Genomic DNA, 19348 nt, shown 5'->3' with positions numbered 1-19348 from the left:
CATAATTTTGTACACACAGGAAACATTATGAATGCAATGTAAAAGATTAGTCAAAACAATTATAAACAATTGCGTTCGCCAATGTGTTTTGCACGATATCATGCTACAGCCAATACCACGTTTGCATGTTGCACTGCTGAGTCTAATAACAGTATGTTGTACCACCCATAGTACACGCACACCCTGATCTAAACAACACATTTTTTGCACATAAATTGTTCTTGGGAGTTTCATTATAATACAGCTGAACCACTAAAGTAACATGAACTGTTTTGAGAATGTCTTTCATTCCTTGACTTTGAACATCTCAGGTCTAGGCATGGGTTGGTGTAAGATTCTGACAATATGATAACCTTTGATAAAAATATCATGGTTTCACAGTTTGACTGTATCGTGATTACTGCTGTAAAATATGTTCTATTTATAAATGTCAGGGTAAAAACAAAATTTTTTTCCCCTTTGAACACAATAAGTTTTATTTTAATAAGCATTTTAAATATTTTGGAACAGTAAACGTCAGACTAAACGTCAGCAGTCTTCACTGTTTTCAAAAACACTTATTTATTTATGTCTTAGGAGATCTTTCTTTTTTTGGACATAAAGCCATTGCACTGCTCAGCTCTATAGCATGCATGGATGTTGATTTATAGGCGATTTGTTTTTCAGACGTTTGCTGAATCGTGGCCAGACCAATAGCTTTTGATGTGAAGATACCGTTGCCCTAAAAAACTAAATAAAATAGTCGTAAAAACACATTAAAAACTTAAATACACTGTAGAAACAGTGTACAAACTATTTTGTGTGTTTTCAAACCTTGACTTTTCCAAATCATGGTAAACCTTGAAACCGGTTATCACGCCATGCCTACTTGGGACCATTGCAGTCTACGGAGGATGAGGGAGCTCTCTGATTGATCTAAAATATATTACTGTGTATTCTGTAGATGAATAAGGGCTCAGGGGTTTAAAAGGACATGAGGGTGAGTAATTAATGACAACATTCATTTTTGGGTGAACTAATCCTTTAAGAATGTATTTAATGTTTCAAATAACATCTGTGAAAATAAAAAACATAAGATAAATTCTCACCTGCATGTATTAACATATATAAATAAGTTATTATTTTATCTTTACTAAGCATACTTTGTTGGCAAGAATGCATTAAAGTGATCAAATATTGCAATAAAGATGTGTGAAATATCTATATATCTGATCTATAAATGCTTTAAATTTTTTAACAAAATGTTACATTTAAAAATACACATTTTAAACTTAAAAATAAATAAATAAATATATTTTTTAAATGAAATCAATAAGAAATAAATCAGCAATAATAATAATAATAATAATATATATATATATATATATATATATATATATATATATATATATATATATATATATATATATATATATATATCTGCACATTATATCAGTATTTCCTATAAGCATAAGGTACTTAACCTTAATTTTCTTTTTTTGAGAAAATCTACAACTAACGATCATTCATGGGAAAACTTTTATACAAAACAAGATAAATGGGTTACACTTCACAATAATGTCCCATTAGTTCATATATTTACTAAGATGAACAAACAATAAATAATAATTGTACAGCATTAATTCAACATCTTCTATTGCATTAATAAACATCCAATGCTATGCTTGTTGACATTAGCTAATGCACTGCGAGTTAACAAGAACTAACAAATGACTTTATTTTCAATAACTCACATTAACAAAGATGAATAAATACTGTAATAAACATATTGTGCATGTTAGTAAACACATCAACATTAATGAAACCTTATTGCAAGGTTCAACTAAAAAAATGAATAAGAGGTAAACATACATGATGTAGAGTGATGATGCTCTTCCTCACTTCCAGTGTGAGCTCATCGTCTGAAAACCCATCCAACGACACAAATGGTTTCTGCCTTTATCGCCTTAATCCTGGTTTCCATCCATCTTCAGTTCCACCAAACAGACTCCACCGGTGGGCATTGAAGGCTCGATTGTGAACATTTTCAGCATCACTTCATCAATCAGTGTGAGTGCTAGGACTCAGTCTCAGTAAGCCAGAGAGGATTGCAGGATTTTTTTTTATAATTCTTGAGTGATAAACATGTGAATCCATGCATGACTTTCAAAGGCATGCAACACAAAAACTCCAAGTTCTCAACAGAGAGAAATGCCAGAGCAGACAGAAAATAACAGAAAAATTAGACGAGAAACAGAGGGAGAGACTATAATCTGCAGCCGCAGCCTAATCTCCCATAAATCGTGATGGACGGGTGAACACATAGTGTGACTCAGTGTGTGCGAGTGTTGGAGTTTATTCCTGTAATGAAGTCTGAGTTGCATAACAGGAAAGCATGAAGCTCTCTGTCTCAAAATAAAAACATTGTGTTGAATGACTCTGCAGATCAAGATGATGTTGCTCATGTATGCGCATGTACTCACGGCTCCAGCACATAAGTGTACTGTCCCTCTGGCGTTCGGTCCTGTCTGTAGGTCAGGTTGTAGTTGATCATTGTGTCGATCAGGTCATAGAGCTGCTGCTTCTCCCTGGTGCTGTAAAGCTGAGGGTTCACCTGCATGAGAGACACAGTTAATTAATACAGTAAAAACAGTAACATTGTGAACAATTACATTTTTAATTGTGATTTTCTTCTGTGATGTCAAAAGTGGATTTCATTTATTATCAATGTTGTAAACGAATGTGCTGCTTAAGTGGGTAGCTCACCCAAAACGTTCCTCAGCATCTACTCACTCACAATACAGCCCACTGGACTTCTTTGTTCAGACAGCCTGAAGTATTTAATAATTTAAATACAACCGCAAACAGGGCCTTGTAATGTGCAGGTCTGATAATGCCAGTCAACGAAAGGGGACTTTAATGTATAGCGTCTTTTAAATGCTCAGTTTCATTATTTCAAATGGAGATGCACAGACTCAGCGTGCAAATAGGAAGGGATGCACATGTCAACTCTCCTTTTCTAGATGCTGTGAGTTCGAAAACATCAAATCAAAACATTTCAGAGTGCTGCAAGCAAACCACGAGTCATGTGACAGGAACTAACAGGCAGCTACACATTTTGTATGGAATTACATAGTAATAAAGGTAGACTAATTACCTCAGATTAACAATTTAACAAATGCAGATAGATCCTCTTTCAGTGATGATCATTACATCACATATCCACCTCACATCCAACCTGACTTAAGTGCACTTGTTCAGCCCAGCAATGGCTGGAATTCTCTCACTGAACATAAAAGAGAGAAGTCTGGGTTCGGGGGAAACCACCTGTCCTGCGGGGACGTTTGCAGCTGGATAAATGATGGACGGGTGGGAGAAGAGGCACGTTGTGCCTGGCCGCTCTGTCTCTGGAGGATGTTGAAGATATCTACCTATTTGGAACTTTGATAACAATGTTTGATAATTGGGTCCAATTTCGCTGCATGTAAGTGTATGTGACAAATAAAGGCTTTTCATCATCATCATCATCATCTTTAAAAAAATATTTAAATTAATGAATAAATAAATAAAAATGAACTAAGGTGAAGCAATCAATGTGTATTTATATAGCGCATTTATTGTGTATGGCCGTACACCCAAAGCGCTTCACAATCATGAGGGGGGGTCTCTTCACACCACCACCAGTGTGCAGCATCCACTTGGATGATGCGACGGCTGCCACAGGACAACGGCGCCAGTGCGCTCACCACACACCAGCTATTGGTGGAGTGGAGAGACAGTGATAGAGCCAATTCGGTGGAAGGGGATGATTGGGAGGCCATGATCGTAAGGGCCGATAGAGGGACTTTGGCCAGGACACCGGGGTTACACCCCTGCTCTTTCACGAGAAGTGCCATGGGATTTTTTAATGACCACAGAGAGTCAGGACCTCGGTTTAACGTCTCATCCGAAAGACGGCACCCACTGACAGTGTAGTGTCACCTTCACTTTTACTGGGGCATTAGGACTCACACAGACCACAGGTTGAGCGCCCCCTGCTGGCCTCACTAGCACCACTTCCAACAGCAACCTAGTGTTCCCTAGTGGTCTCCCATCCAGGTACTGACCAGGCTCAGCCCTGCTTAGCTTCAGTGAGTAACCGGTCTTGGGCTGCAGGGTGACATGGCTGTGGATCAATCAAACAAACAACCCCATGACATTTATAGAAAGTTGCTTTTGTGATGCTGGTGTTTAAAATACTTTTTGTGTAAATTAATTCCTTCTTAAACTTTTACAGTTTTTAATGAATGTTTACTGAAAGATTTCACATAATGTTTTTTTTATATAAACAAATTAAATGTATTGGTCTGGCCCTCTAAAACCACCCCAGAGTCTAATGTGGCACCTTAAAAAAATTAATTGCCCACCCTTCCTCTAGCCTATGTCTGCGTATGTGAAAACATCATTTTTATTTATTTATCGAGTTGGAATTTGTGGTGAAATGTCGATGTAGTTAAGGGGACATTCAAACTGAACATGTGTCAATAAAAGTTTGCAATGTTTGCCCCACCTCTACTTCTGATTTGAGTGGTGCTTTGTGAAAAGTCAAAGTTCTATTAACTTGACACGGCATCTTAAAAATGCAGTGTTCATATGAGGCTCTGCAAAACACCTGGGATGTAAACGAAATGGTCAAACATGTCTGTCAAGCACATTGACGAAGAAAAACAAAGGGGACAGTTGCACACTGGAATGGAAAAACGAGTTGTGTAAATGACCTCTTAATGCATAATGGCTTAAATTACAAAATAAATTGTAGGAACATCATCAATCATAATGAAACGCAACAAAATACATATTTGTTTGTTTTATTCTTCTGTTTTACATTTCTTGTCTGAATATTGTGAAATTTCAAGGAGTTGTTGTGAATTGAGGGGGACTAATATACATGTGTAAAGTTTGAAAATGTCTATTAACCAGTTGTAATTGTTTTACTGTTACTTCAGTTTTTACAGTCACTCACCGGTCTCAGTTTGGGGGAGATGAGCTCCAGCAGAAGGCTGAGGATGTCCAGACAGAGAGAGCTCATGCAAACACGGCTCTGTATGGCAGGTGGGATGTCGTTCAACATGGCGAGCAGGGCGTTCCTGATGTGCTGAGTTTTGGTAAAGGCCTAGAAACAAATATAAGGCTCCATCTATTAATACTTTCATTATAAATGTATAAATAATTGTTAAAATCACTTCATTAAGACATGTTTGTACACCAGATACTAGCATATCTCAATATCTAATATAATATCTCAATCATAAAAATAATTCATTCATTTTCCTTTGACTTAGTCCCTTTACTCATCATGGTTCCCATGAACCGCCAACTTATGCAGCATATGTTTTACACAGCGGATGCCCTTCCAGCTGCAACCCAATATTGGGAAACGTCCATAGACACTCATCCACACACACACACACACACTCATCCACACACACACACACACACACACACACACACACACACACACACACGCACACGCACACGCACACACACACACGCACACACACACACGCACACACACGCACGCACCAATTTAGTTTATTCAATTCTCCTATAGCACATGTCTTTGGACTATGGGGAAACCAAAAAATGGCAAAATCCACACAGAAATGCCAACTGGTCCTGCCGAGACTTGAACCAGTGACCTTCTTGCTGTGAGGTGACAGTGCTAACCACTGAGCCACCGTGTCGCCCAACATGAAAATAATTTACAGTCAAAATGATTATGATGGTTCAATATTTTCTCTTTCTAGAATATTTAGCTTGTTTTTCTTTTTTTTGCTTCATTAACTTCTTTATTCTTTGACTTTTTGTCTTATCCATGCAAAAATAGGAGTTCATAAACCTATTGTAGTATAAGGACTGGTTTTGGTAAACTGCCTTGATTATAGATTATAGATCGCAGATGTTATATTAAACTTAGACTAGTCAACATTTTGGAAATTGTTTCTGTTTTCATTGAGATATTGTTTAAAATGCTACATTTCAAAGGGTGTTCTCCGTATAGTATAGCAGTATAGTATAGTCTAGTATAGTATAGTAACTCATATTTAACTATTAATATTTAACATATTTAATATTTTGATTCATTCTGTCTTACATTACTTAGTTAGCCTCATTATTCCAGTCTTCAGTGTCACATAATCCTTCAAAAATAATCATATTAACATGTTTATTTGCTGATCAAAAAACATTAGATGAAGCACATTAGCTCTTTAACGTTAATTTGGAAACTCTAATTCATTCATGAACTGCAAGTTCAAGGCTATCTTTGAAATGGAAATGTTCTGTAAAGCTACAAGCAAACAAACAAACAAGTAAACAAACAAACAAACAAACAAACAATAAATATATATATATATATATATATATACATACACACACACACACACACACACACACACACACACACACACACACACACACACACACACACACACACACACACACATATAAATAATTATATATATATATATATATATATATATATATATATATATATATATATATATATATATATAATTAATTAAATACACACTTATTAAATATTAACTTTCAAAAAATGTCAATTTTCATCAAATCTGCAAGTAAATTTTCTGTATAATCATCAAATACTTCCAACACAACACTTAAATGCTTAGTAAATCCTCAATATGATGATAGTAAATGGAGACATACTGTACAAGGGTGTGCTTTGAGGCATTATGCTGAAGTGTGTAACTGGGACAGAGAGTTTTCATTTGTTGAAAGGGAACGTCAGGTCATTAGTATATTAAGGATAAATGCGGACAGACATTGTGTGCTCTTGATGTTTATTGCATCCTCTCTCACCTCATAGTGGCTGTGTGGATAATTGATGCGCGGGACAGAGGTGGCGGCGTACAGCTGGTGAAAGGCAGCGGGCAGGAAGGGGAAGTAGCGCATAAGCGAATAGTTCTGTCCATGCAACACACACTCATTCAGCAAGTCTGAGAAACACAGCCAGTCAAGACCCGAGCAAACACCCAACATCCCAGGATCCTTCAGCTTCATGCTTAGGAAGTTGTCATAGAGGCCCTACAGAACAGAGAGAAAGAATACTTTCAGATGAAACACCAGACACATTTGCATAGATATAGAACTCTAACAATGCATTTTGGGTCTGTTATTACCTTGAAGGAATACTTCAAATAAAAACAATAAATCAATTAAACTGCGAAGATTTTGCAAATGCATTAAGATGCATCATTAGTTTTACATATACAGTCATGTGAAAGCTTTAGGACACCCTTTAGGACACATGGTTTTCCCTAACAGGACATAATAAAAAACTATAGAAGTAGTAAACTTTATTGAAAGGGAATTATTTATGGGCATCACCATATTGCTGCAGACATGCAATAACACAATATAAAAATACAATAGCTACAATAATAACAATGATAATCAAGAAAAACTAGATAAAATATAAATATATGATTACATACGAAGTCTACAAAGCAACAAACCTCTGAAACTTCTGCTGCTGATCAGTTAAGACATTTGATTAGTAGAGCTTGATTTATTTGTGTCTATGCTTTTTTTTTCTATTCATCTGAGGTTTCATTTTCCACATTTGAAGTCCTGCCAAAGATAATTTTTGTGTCCTGATGTGGAAAAATTGGCATTTCGCAGGGTGTCCTACTTTTTTGCATGACTATTATACACATCATTAAAAAGGTTTTATGATTAAATATGTATAATTTATTTATTTACTTCTTACTACCATAACCTAATATAATATATAGTTTGGAATCTGCATCAAATCTGCATGTTTTGTAGTGGTGTGACAGATCATATATCTCACGGTTCGGATCACATTATGGTTTTTGTGTCACGGATTGGACCATTTTCGGATTAGCCAAAAAGGGGAGACGACAAATTAATTTTTTTTTTCATTTATTACAAAAACAGTACTGCAAGAAACTTTTGGTTTCATAAAGTAAAATGAAAAAGAAATAATCAGCTGAATAAATGTAATTGGTAAAATATTCAGTACTATGAAAAATTCACTGTTACTACTACTGTTGCTGATAACGCTAAATGTAGAAATCTAGCATTGTAATTTATACAACCCATATTTATTTTCTAGTCCAATTTTCAATAAATGATTCAGTTATTCACTTATAAAACTTCATGTTTTATTGCAAGATGTGTCATTTTTGAAGAATTATTCAGTGGCATATCTTTGATGGTCACCTATTGGTTAAATAATGTAATTGCTGCCTTCAACTTTCATTTTTGAGCATCAAGTTAAATGCATATGACAGCGATTTTTAACTTTACCATAAGCATTAGAGCTTTTATCTAAACTATAAACTGTTATCCCAGTACTTCTGTGTTATTTGACTGTTTGTAACTTCATAATTAACTCAAAAGACTAAAAACTGAATCTGTTTCTTGAGTTTTGCTTTTTTTAAACACAAATTTACAAAATTAACATAATTTATAATTTATGATGCGTGGGAGTTGAGATCCCAATCTTTTAATGATTAATCGTGCAGCTTACACTGAATGCATTAATGCAGGCTAAACGAGTAGTGACAGAAAACACCTTTAATAAACCCACCACATACTGAATAACCTACGACTTCTGTCATAATTATATTTTATAGGAAGGCCTAAATGCTTTCATAAATGATTTGAATGACGTGAGATCTCTGCATTGTGACAAATTCAGAATTAATTTGAAAGTAAAGAAAATGTATTAATTCGCAGGTCACATGCGTTTCGAACTGCTGGTTGTGATCCGTTGGTAACACTTTACAATAAGGTTCATTAGTTAATGCATTTACTAACATGAACTAATCATGAACAACACATGTACAGCATTTATTAATCATAATTGAACATTTACTAATGCATTATTAACATCCAAGTCCATGCTTGTAAACATTAGTTAAAGCACCATGAGTTAACATGAACTAACAATGAACTACTTTATTTTCATTAACTAACGTTAACTAATATGAACAAATACAGTAATAAATGCATTGTTTATTGTTTGTTCATGTTAGTAAATGCATTAGTAAACATTAATTAATTAACCTTATTGTAAAGTGTGACCGATCTGTTTCTGTGCGTTTACACTGAAGGCGGTGAGAATGTCCAAGGTCACTCTGGCCGCCCTGGCGACAACGCTGTCTGTCTTCAGCTACGGTGGCGAGAGCGTCAGAATTCGCTACACTGATCTCTTATTTAAAGGGGCCGTTGCAGCATATCAGTTTCATTCCTGCATAAAACATGCTTTTTAGCGTGAAAATGATGCACACTTTTTATCAAATTCATTTAATAATGGAAGATCAAGTTGCATGTGGTGTGGATTTGCTCCACTTAATTATCCAATATGTCCATATGTCTGAAATATCCTGAAGCAGCAATACTGTTTTGTACTGTTGCATGAGATTTTCGCTTTTTTAAAGATAAGTATATATAACATTAATGCACATTTGTGACTCGCCAGTAACTTATTTAATGTATGTTCCTGTAAGAAAACATTGCAAATAATTAAAAATCTGGCGACAATAATAATTAAACCTTTGTAAACAACTGTGGTGGAAACCAAAGTTCACAGGTCTGTGTTCTCTGAACTCCTCTCAAGCGGTGGACTTCATTCCGATTGCTTGCAGCTGAACCGCGTCGTAGCTTATTACTATAGAGTTAACTTGATTTCAACTCTCCTCAATGCCAACATCGGCGAAGACGCGCCGCGCTGCTCCTTGCCGCTTACCTCCGCCAGCTCTAATTGAAAATGAATGACTTCCAGCTACTTTGACGCTCATGTCGCTTTCGGTGTAAATGTATGTTTTCACCTCTAATGTTTTGGACTGTGTTTATGTATATAGATTGCCTTTAAGTGTCAAAATTACTTTGTTAAATTAGAGAAGCTAAATTAGAGTCACTAATATGAAATATTAAGTCGATTATTTACTGATTTTGATTATAATACAACAATGTGCACCTTTTGTAAAGCTGCTTTGAAACAACAAATGCTGTGAAAAGCACTAATAAACTTGAATTGAACTGAAATTGCTTCTGCAAATTAAAAAAGAATCTATGATTTTTGTTGGGCTACTGTCCAAGAGCAATGTTCATTATTCTTTAACTACAGCCCAGAGAGCATGTCAGTATATTTACCTGAGTGAGTTTCTCATGTTCTCCAGTAGATGAGACCAAATGTAAGATGTGCTGAAGTCTTTGTGCACCCTCTTTAGGTCCCAACTCATCATAACCACTAAAAGGATCTCCACCAATCCGCTTCCTAAATCACAACACCATTATGAATTGAACAGCACCATAATGAATAGAGAATATAACAGTCAAATAAAGCACAAAAATTACCAACATGACAAATAACATCATACTTATTTCTTCAATTATTTTCTGGTTATACCAAAAATCTAGACAAAAGTCTTCTTTTGCAACAAAGAAAATGGGATTTATTTTAGGATGCATATGCATTGCAAATTAATTAATGAATTGCATAAAGGGCAGTGCTATAATGGCATTTTGGTCTCTGCATCAAATATGTACATAGAGAGTAGGGTTGGGCGATGTCGACCAATTAGGCATCGTACGATGTGTAATATGAAACATCGCAATGGACGATGGTGTCATCATAGGCGGTGGTGAATTAATTCTGAATAATTAACTAATTCATAATGATATTCATAATTCATAATTATTTGTAGCCTACCGTTTTAACTAACTGACCCGCATGGTCTTTGTTTTACCCATAAACAAATCATAGAGTAAATGAATAAAGATGAGTTACACACATAATTACCACCTGTCAATCACTTTTTCAGCGGCACGCGTGAAGGCGTGAATAGGCAGAGTGATCTGCGTCGTTATAATGGCGTCGGTAAAAAAGGTGCACAACCAACAGGAACCAGCCAACAGTATCCGAGGTGTTCGCTAAAATTACTAAGTACAAGTGTGAAAGTGAAAGATTGAAGCAGTCTACTGACCCGCTGACTGCCTGAACCCGCTGTCTGGAGCGCATGACAGTGTGTATGCATCTGTGTGTGTGCCTATGTGTAAATGTGTGTGTGTGTGTGGTCACGTGATGTGCATTATTAGCGGTAGTGTGGAAGGAGGGCTACACAGAAATACTAAACGCCAGCGTGGATGTAGATCGTTTTCATTCTAAAATGCCATTTAAAAACTAAGACCTATTAGTGTAAACAGGGCCTGATTGTGTATTTTTCGTGAGTGGATTTGCAAAGGGGGCGGGGCGGAGGATTGCGTGGCCGGCTCAGCATCGTGGTGTTTGTAGGCCATCGGCCATTGACGATGGCATCGTCTATCGGCCCAACCCTAATAGAGAGGTTGCGTATATTGTTTCTTGAATAGGTGGATATATGTAGATATTTTGTTAACCAGTATGACAAATTATTTCGTAAAAACATAAATGCAAATAATGTAATTATGTCTTTCCAATAAGAACTTATAAAAACCAACAAGTTCAAAAATATAAGATTCTTTTTTGAAACAGTATTTTAATAGCATGACCTTATTATGACTATTTATTAATTTCTCAAACTGAAAAGCGTCGCAGGGCAGACTGCAGAGTGTAAAAGCATGTGACAGTTGTGTACCTTTTCAGTCGAGGAAGCTGAAAGATCTCCTGCCAAACTGAGAAAAGTCCCTTGTTTTGGTCTTTCAATCCCACACACATGGAGCTGACACTGCGCTGGTCCAAGTGCTTCTGTCCACGACTGTGTAAAAACTGCACACAGATAGCATGAGCAAACCCGTGTTTTAACTGTGAAATATTTTAAAGCACCAGTTATCTCTCTCACCTGTAATGTGTTGATGCAAGAACGGATGTCATTGTCAGTTTTCTCACACAGGGCCATCAGAGTGCCTGTATCTGCTTTCATTCCCTGACGCCTGCTGATCTACACACAGAAACAAAAGCTTGTCACCATTCATGAGTTTATGAAATCATTGTGTGAATGTGTGTGTGTGTGTGTGTCTGTCACCTCTGCTAATCTTTGAGCCAAGCGTGATGGCAGAGTCTGAGGAAAGACCAGCAGGAAAGCTTGCTGTCTCAGTGGCCTTAGAGCTGGAACATATCTGATGAAAAGTACAAAAACAGGAAATTTTTATATTTTTTAGCGGTGGTACTGTTATCGGCGTTAAAGTGTTGTGTTAACACGAGACACTTAACGCACAATAAAAAATATCTCTATTCTTAAAAATCTATCTCTATTAATCTATTCTCAAATCTATTCTCAAAGTTGGGTTGGGAGCTGGGTCTATTTTACGCAAGCTATGATGACTTTTACCTTGATATTTTAGTGCAGATATATACCTGAGTGGTGAGGTGTCTGACAAAAAAGTGCCCTTCTTAATCAAATCAGCAAGATGCCTGACTTTAACTGCAGTTCTGGAGTTTCACTTTAACTTTTGATAATTTCATTCATGCCCTGTGACAAACTGGGGTATTAGACACAAATAAGGAGTAAGGACTGGTGAGAGTGTTACGAAATTTAATAACACACACCAAATGGAAAGAAAAAAAACCTCCACATTTTGCTATGTGTGTGTGTGTGCGTGTGTGGTCCTTTACTGACACCCGAGTGTGTGGATCTTGTCGGAAAATATGGCGAAAAGTCCTCCATGACATTGTTTACAGATTACAGTGTTTACTTCAATAATGCCACTAATATAAGCATACTCCACATATCTTAATTTCATTTCTGTTTAGTTCAGTTATGACTCAATTAAGGTGATCAAAAAATAATAATAATAATTCGCTGTTTGGAGCTTATGTAGGCCTACAGTTCAAAATTCATGTTTACCTAAATAAACAGTTAGTAAACACAAGTAGAACTTATTGAACATCATTTATTTTCATTACCAATTATCATAGTAGAACAGTTTCTTAAGCAGTAAATGATGCATTTTGGAAACAGGAGATGAGCCCCTGGTCTAATGCGCCACCTGGCTTGAGAAACCCGTTCCTTAAAGACTTATTATTTGGGTAGCACACATATTCTCAATGCCTTCGGCAGAATTAAAATGAGTCATTTTAATCTATGTTAATCTAGATTAATTCCAAGATTAATCTAGATTAAAAAAATTTATCTATGCCCACCTATAATTTTTATACTTTTTTTAAAACAAATACAAGACTGCTATTTGAACGTGCAGAATTTAAATAGAATTCTAATGCTAAATTGTGATGGTTAAACACAACTAAATGTTTAACCAAGTTCATTGGGCTGAAACAACAGTTTTCAGTTTTGGTCTGAAATCAACTTGAACAAGGTAAGCCACTCAATGCCTTTATCCTTTATCCTTTAAAAGTAATTTTACTGAATATATTACATTTTTTTATTGAATGTGCATAAAATTTAATTTAAAATTGTAATAAATATTATAGAGATGTCTTATTTACCAAAAATGTAATAGAAATATGACATAATTTTTTATATAAAAAGTGGCTTATGAACAATTTAATTAAATTTCTTGTAATTGAGCAATGATTATTAAACACATTTAATTAATCAAGTGATTAATTACAATATTTTATTTCATTTTCTTTATCATCTGAAAATTTGTAATTTTTGTGTCTAGGTAAAATGTATTTTTAAAAATCGTACAAATCTAATTAAAAAATAAAATAAATAAAAATAATTTGGCCAGTGAATTCTGAATTTCCAGTTTCAGCATATATTTCGTGCATTTCTTTAGTGTCTGTACGTTTCCTGAAGTTCATTCGACTTTTTTTTTTTTTTTAAGTTATTTTAAATTCAACTCAAATATCCGAAGACTTACAGATCATTGCAGATGCAGATGATTGGTCTAAGCAGCACAGATTGCTTTTTCTTTTTCTTTTTCAAGGCATTGACTCCTGTTTCCTCTCCATCCTTGCTGTCCTTCCGGTTCAGGGTGGCCAATAAGATATTAATGGCAGCCTGAACCAATGAGGAAAAACAAAAGTGTCAGAACCAACTACGAGTAAAAATAATTAACAGTAAACAAGACAGAGGGTCGATCTTACAGCAGGAGCTCCATCGATTTCATCTATGATAAGGCAGTTGGGCTTTTCATTGGCTCCCAGAACAGACTTCATCTGTGTGGCAGTATCAATGCGTTTCTGAAAGAGCTCTGCACTACGGTCATCACTGAGAAGAGATTATATTACATTAATATTATAGTACATACTTCTGTTTCAAGATTACCATCAGAGCTTGTATCCACTTACCTAGCATTGATTTCTACTACATTGTAACCAGCATGCTTTGCAATAATGTGTGCTAGTGTGGTTTTCCCCAGTCCAGGAGGACCTGATAATAGCGCTACCTGTGGAGAATAATGTACACACACTAAATATAAAAAAAGTAAGAAATACATTTAGCTGCACCATTTTTAATATAAACTAGCATTAAACTCACTACTTCTCTGAAACACACACACAAACACACAAAGTAAGAACCACATTATTTAGCTACATTATTTTTACTATAATCTATGTAACATATTAGCATTAATTTCAGTACTTTTCTGAAACTAAAAGTGATGCTATTACTTCCTAAATAAACAATAAAAATATTTTTTGCACAAAATAAAAAGATAAAAAGGTACAATGGTTTCAGATAATTATATTATTTTAGACAATACAAAAACAATTTACATCAGAAATGATTAACTCTATTTTAATTTTTATTTTGTCATTTTCTTTTTAAAAAATAATCTTTAAAATCTTTTAAAAAATTATATATATATATATATATATATATATATATATATATATATATATATATATATATATATATATATATATATATATATATATATATATATATATAATTTTATTATTTTTTTATTTATTTTTCATTCATTTTTTTCTCAAAAAATAGAGGGGAAGCAGACACAAATATTAAATGAATAAATGAAAATATTATAAAATCTAAAAAAATATATATTACAAATCGAATAATCGAAAACAAATTTAACAACATTGTAATTGCGCAATTGCACTAACCTTAAATTTCGGTCTTTTGTACTGGTCTAGCTCAGCCTCTAGTATCTCTTCTGTCATTTGAGACTTGGTTTTGAAACGTTGGGCCTGGTTTTGATTTTGAGCGTTTGTAAAATTTGATCTGGCCTCTACAGGGACGGGACGACTTTTCCTCTCTCGCCCGAAGACCACAGTGTCCCAGAGCTTCAGCCATTTCAGCAGACAGCGATTAGTAAACTACAGGAATACAGAGACAATGTAAAAAATAACAAAACTGATGGTTACCAATAAACCAGAACGGGTTTTGAATAAACAGCACATCTATGAATCCATTTAAAGTAAAAATTCAAATCTAACATAAAATATATGCAAATAAAGCAAGAAACGAGTATGGTATATAAATAATAAAGTTTTTTTTTTACTCATTATATTCATAATATTTAACTCCATAGAAAGTTAGTTGTCCCTCAGTCAAAGCAGAAGATAACACACAGTATTAGATATTGTCATGTTTTCTTGCTTTTGGAAGCCAGGTCTAGGATGGACTTTTGCTAAGGATTTTGCAGAACACACATAAATGAATTTACTTTATCATAGTTTATATGCATTACCTTTTTTATTAAATAAAAATGTATGCGATTGACCAAATGTTTTTGCGCATCTTGGTGTTATTTCTTTAATGCAATATCCTAGAATGCTCATAAATATAAGTGGAGAAAAACACAGCTCTTGACTCACATCATCACTCAGCAGATCAGTGTAGTGCTGTGGTGAGAACTGATCCACCCAAAGTCGTGAAGATGCTTCATCTTCCCCACTATCCCCATCCACACCTGAGTCTGTCTGCTCTTCTGCGAGAAGATCTGAATCTATTCCACTAAAACACAATTTAGAGTTAACATTGCTAGAGAAGTTCATGTATTGATTAAAAGTATTAACTGGAACAAAACACACCTCTTCATAAGTTCTGTCAGCCTTTGAGATTCCTCCACCACTTGTCGATGCCGCTGTAAAAACAAACCCAATTCAGACAGATTCTGATTTGTTTGTATATGCACACACCAGCGATGCTCATTTCGGTAAATTTTGCCCTTTGTTAACTGAATATTTACCGGTTATACATTAACAGATCAACAATAAATGATAATTTATTTACAAAATTGAATTATTGTGTCTATTTTGTGTTTTACAAATTACATATAGCATTTTAAAATATTGCTTTATTTTAACAAGCGAAAAACAGCATAAATTAATAGAACATCTTGATATCATCATGAAACTTTGTGTTTTTAACACCACAGAAAAAAATAAACAAACTAAATAAATAGAATAAAATAATGCATGAAGACAGTTGTGCTTTGTCTATTAAAGAAATAAATGAGATTGATTTATAGTTCATACAAGCAAAGCTTTGTATTGCTTTATGTTAGAAAAATGTTAATCTGCCCTACATTTTACTTTGGTTGAGAAACCTAATAACTTGTTTGGCTTTTGAAAAGCTTGAATTTTTGAAAAAAAAATCCTCTAAATTTTGTGATATCTGGGAGATGTTTTTGAACTGTCCAAATAAATAAATGGAATACACTGTTTTCCAGCAAGGCAACCAGGTCTGCTGAAATATAATTGGCCAAACTGGCATTGGGCAGGTTGAAAGAACCACACCATTCCGGCACAGGAAACACATTTTCAAAGCAGAATATCTGACTTCAGATAAACAAGTATGTTTACTTAGCATGTTTCTTAAATATCTGCAAACATATCATGGTATTGTTATGCTTTAGAAGAGTCAAAAACTTACATACAGCACCTTTAAAAATATTTAGTTTAATTGTAGTCTTTTTAACTATTTAATAAGTAGGCACTGAAATCAGAATGTGAAAACGTATATATCCTAAACAAATAAATAACAATTAATGTCAACAAACAAAGTGCACGGTAAAAAGTAAAAGAGGCTGTGATATCTGCTACCAGATCTGTTTTCAGCTGTCAGACACCCACATGGAAATATACTGTATAGTAATTTATAGTAAATACTATTTTTTAACCATACTTACACTGACACCACCAACAAAGATAGATTGCAGAGATCAGCATTTTAGATCAGCTAAAATGTTGCTAGAATTGATTTTTATGTATGGGCGATGTATATTGCATCACCAAAAATGATTGAGATCATGTCCATGTGTTGTGCGATAAGTCAATAGTGTAAATAATAGGAAATAAACAAGTAAAGAGAACCTCCGTGAAGTTGGCACCCCATAAAAACAAATAATCCCCAAAACTATGCTATTCGTTTGTGCTACGTTTGTGCTGATTTGTGGTTTACGACAGGGAAGATTTTTAGAGGAAATGGCGTGGAGAGTGACGTCACGGCTCCCGAAATATTTTGCTTATTTCTAAAGGAGGAAAACAGATACCGTGTTCGTTTTAACGGCACAAACCAGCACAAACCGAGCACAAACGACCTGTGCTGTTTTGAAGTCATTTGCGCAATATGGGGAGGAGAGTGATGTCACACGGTCAAAAAAAAAAAAAGCTTGATATCTCAGACCCCAAAGCAGCACAAACGTTCGTTTTTGCGGCACAAATCAGCACAAACGTAGCACAAACGAATGGCATAGTTTTGGGGATTATTTGTTTTTATGGGGTGCCAACTTCACGGAGGTGTAAAGAGACCCATTATACTTACTCTCTCTGCAATCTGTTCCTTGAGCACTTCAATGGGAACAGCTAGCAGTCCTAGTCCATTCAGCGAGTTACGGAAGGCTCTCTGGTCTGGTGCCTGAGAAAAATGATAAAAACATCAACCATTATATTTATTGCGTATTGCACTTCTGTAAGCTGTAAAGTTAAGTTGTTAAAATGGAATAAAACCTTCTCCTCATCCTCTTTCTTGTTAAGGTAGACCCTGTTTCCCATAGAGTCTGTGACTGTGATGTAATCTCCGATCGCAGGTGGGCGTTTCTGAGCATGACGTTTTGCTGCCATCACCCGCTTCGGTGACTCCTGTAAAGCTCCCAGTCCACTAATATCTAAAACATTTGTCGTTATTTTTGTTGCTGCTGGTCTGTCTGGACTCAGGGTTAGGGAAAATCTCGGCCTGTGAAAAAAAAAAAAAGATCAAAAACCAACGCTTTCATTCAGTGGTACATTTTAACTATGGTGTGCATAAAAATTTACCCGTCTCTCACTTCCCTGTCGTAAACCTCTGGGGAAGATGGAGGAGTGATGTCATCATCTTGGTCAACGCCAAACTGGAGCTTTTTCGCCACATCTTGCCTCCTTTTCTTGGGTTTAGGGGCTGTGAGAAGTCAAACTTTATACTCTACAATCCTCTTCAAATGCTTGTAGGTATTTTTGAGGTTAAGAAATTAATTCTTTTTCATTTTAGGACTAAAAATGTTTACAATTCAAGACAAATATAATGTTACAAACATTTAAATAAATGATGATCATTGAACTTTTTAACATTATTAATTTTTTTTCTTCAACATTGTAATGGAAAATAATTTTTAGATGACCTTTATATATTGAAAACTTGTTTAAGACTCATTTTTAGATGTGCGTGTATCTGTGTTCTCCATATGTTCACCATAAAACCTATGTGTACATTTTTATACATAACTATATTTCTCTAGGTGCGTGCTTATGTGATTATCTTAAGAATTTCCCTTATCTGACTATGTGGGGGTGAACACATTTCTTTTCTCTGGGTACGCATCACTGGAATTTATGGTCTATACATCATTTAAAGGTATGGTTGCTTAAGAAAGATGTGTGGTTGTTATGAGCATATCGCACGAACGGCAGAAGACGCCTGACGTAAATGCAGATGAGGCCTTATTGGGAGTTGACCGCGTAAGCAGTACAAACTAGATAAAACGGTGAACACACTTTGCTTTAGTATCTCACTCTGCAGAAACTGTTGTTGCTGTATGATTGTGATCTTCTTTATAAAGAATAAAACTTTGAAAAGACATCCCGGGTAAGACTTTGTTTCTTGACCACTGAGAGAGCCTCCTTAGAGAAAATAGCCACTACAACATTTAATAAAACGAATAACACTATAAATTTGCTTAAAGTAGGGCTGGGTGATATGGCAAAAATGCAATCTCGATTAATTTTTTCTATATTGAACAATAACAATATATATTTTGACATCAGTTGTTAACGCTTCCAGATTTAAAAGAGTAAACCAACAATGACTGAAGCCACAAATTAGAGGGTCCATTAAATAACATGACCTATTTATGGTGGCCGATACTTTTGTTGTTTTCACAAAAAAACTTTTAGATTTTCACCGTTGCACATTTCTGCAGTGTGACTGGCTCCTTAATCAATAGA

General features: G+C 35.0%; 1 protein-coding gene across 2 annotated transcripts in view; it reads right to left on the bottom strand.

Annotated features, from left to right (window-relative positions):
- chtf18 (CTF18, chromosome transmission fidelity factor 18 homolog (S. cerevisiae)) overlaps positions 1-19348 on the bottom strand; it is a 29194-nt gene that overhangs the window by 6578 nt on the left and 3268 nt on the right. Inside the window, exons 3-18 of one of the 2 annotated variants that reach the window (XR_012401062.1) lie at positions 18185-18305; positions 17879-18104; positions 17694-17786; positions 15959-16011; positions 15743-15881; positions 15029-15241; positions 14249-14346; positions 14045-14168; positions 13819-13958; positions 12018-12111; positions 11835-11933; positions 11631-11761; positions 10168-10291; positions 6844-7068; positions 4982-5131; positions 1852-2593 (exon numbers count right to left, since the gene is read on the bottom strand). Coding sequence is in view for 1 of the 2 variants with exons in the window: in NM_001110102.3 (NP_001103572.2) it covers positions 2463-2593; positions 4982-5131; positions 6844-7068; positions 10168-10291; positions 11631-11761; positions 11835-11933; positions 12018-12111; positions 13819-13958; positions 14045-14168; positions 14249-14346; positions 15029-15241; positions 15743-15881; positions 15959-16011; positions 17694-17786; positions 17879-18104; positions 18185-18305 (2161 nt within the window). In the remaining variant the exon portion in view is untranslated. 2 annotated transcript variants of the gene reach the window in all.

This window comes from Danio rerio, chromosome 1 (genome assembly GCF_049306965.1).
Source record: "Danio rerio strain Tuebingen ecotype United States chromosome 1, GRCz12tu, whole genome shotgun sequence".
Lineage (NCBI taxonomy): Eukaryota > Metazoa > Chordata > Actinopteri > Cypriniformes > Danionidae > Danio > Danio rerio.
The sequence above is the reverse complement of the archived record's forward strand: the minus strand, read 5'-3'. Positions and strand labels throughout refer to the sequence as shown.